Source organism: Buceros rhinoceros, unplaced genomic scaffold (genome assembly GCF_000710305.1).
Source record: "Buceros rhinoceros silvestris isolate BGI_N320 unplaced genomic scaffold, ASM71030v1 scaffold26933, whole genome shotgun sequence".
In the NCBI taxonomy this organism is placed as follows: domain Eukaryota; kingdom Metazoa; phylum Chordata; class Aves; order Bucerotiformes; family Bucerotidae; genus Buceros; species Buceros rhinoceros.
The window spans coordinates 6900-8308 of NW_010404688.1; the positions used below are offsets into that span (position 1 = coordinate 6900).

The 1409-nt window shown below is 60.4% G+C and overlaps 1 protein-coding gene across 1 annotated transcript in view; it reads left to right on the top strand.

The window, feature by feature from the left end:
• The window catches only part of SCAMP2 (secretory carrier membrane protein 2), a gene marked incomplete at its 5' end in the record, with an annotated part of 6901 nt that overhangs the window by 3467 nt on the left and 2025 nt on the right, over window positions 1-1409 (top strand). The window contains 1 exon segment of the mRNA XM_010133481.1: window positions 554-575. Within this exon segment, the coding sequence (XP_010131783.1) occupies window positions 554-575 (22 nt within the window).

The window sequence follows — 1409 nt, forward strand, 5'->3', positions numbered from 1 at the left end:
TTTTTGGCGGGTCCCTGCTGGGCTGCATCTCTCCTCCGCTCTCCCCGTCCTACCCCCAGCAAAGACACATTATGCTGCCGCTGAAAGGAGTGTGTGGAATCTTCCAGCCCTCCCTTCACTTCATCCATGCAATACTTACCCCTCCTCGGTGCTGAGCCTCTGGCACTGACCGCATCTGCGTGGGCTTAAACCAGAGCCCTCCCTGATGGAGCCTGTGCTTCAGAAACTGAGCAGAGAGGCTTTTACCCCCACCCTCTGCTGATGACGTGGTGCATCGGGGGGAGTCTGGGCTTCTGGAGTGGGTCCAGCAGGCCCCTCGTCAGCGGTTGGCCCCCGCGGTGAAAGCACAGGCTTTCTTCTCGCCTTGCTGCGTTGGCCGCAGACCAGATTCCCGAGTCACTGTGAGCATGGAGAGGTTTTTCTAGTGTTTTTTCTCCCGGGGGCAGCCTTCAGGTGATGAGCGCAGCGGAACTGCTGCCTATTTTTGCTGCCTGCCTGCAGAACGGCTGCTGGGCAAAGCTGTCCTTCCCTGCTTGCCAGTGCTGCCTTCATCACGGGGCACCGGGAGGGGACACGCTGACTTCAGAGGGCACGCCCTGAGCGTTCTGCCGCGCTTCCTCGAGCTGGGTGTAGTGCATGGTGTGCCTTTGCGCCTCCCTGACGTGGGCAAGTTGTGCGGCATGTCAGACAGGACGGGTCGGCTTGCAGGGTTCCCCCTCTCCCGCTGGCACACGGCTCGCTCGCCTTAGCGGTTGGGAAGATTCTCCAGCGCCCAGCAGGGTGTTTTGAGTGAGGCAGCTTCAACCACAGCCGAGCACTGGTAACTGCCAGCATCCTCCCTGCCCCTTCCCTTCCACAGCGGCCAGCGTCCTCCTTTCCGTAGCTCAAACTTCATCTCTTCCTCCCCCTCCCAACACTTCCATCCCCAGCTACGCAGAGCTGTCGTGGTGACGTGGCTCCAGATCTGCCAGCTGATCCTTTCTGTTTCAGATGTACCAGCCTGTCTTTACTTGGCTGAGTTCTGAGAAGGTGCTTGTGGAAGTGACTTGATTTATGATGGTGCCAAGAGCGTTGGCTCGTGGAACCACAGAATCATTTCAGTCTTTTTTGGAAAAGCCCTCTAAGCTCACCAAGTGCCCGCATTCCCCAGCGCTGCCAGGTCCCCACTGTCCCCTGTCCCCCAGCAGCACCTCCACACGGCTGGGAAACCCCTCCAGGGATGGGGACTCCACCACTGCCCTGGGCAGCCTGGGACACGCCTGCGCAACCCCAACGGGACAGAAATGGCTCCTCAGGGACAACCTCAACCTCCCCGGGAACAGCTGGAGGCCGGTTCCTCTTGTCCTGTCGCTTGTTCCTGGGGAGCAGAGACCGACCCCCCCTCGCTGCACCCTCCTGTCAGGGGGGTG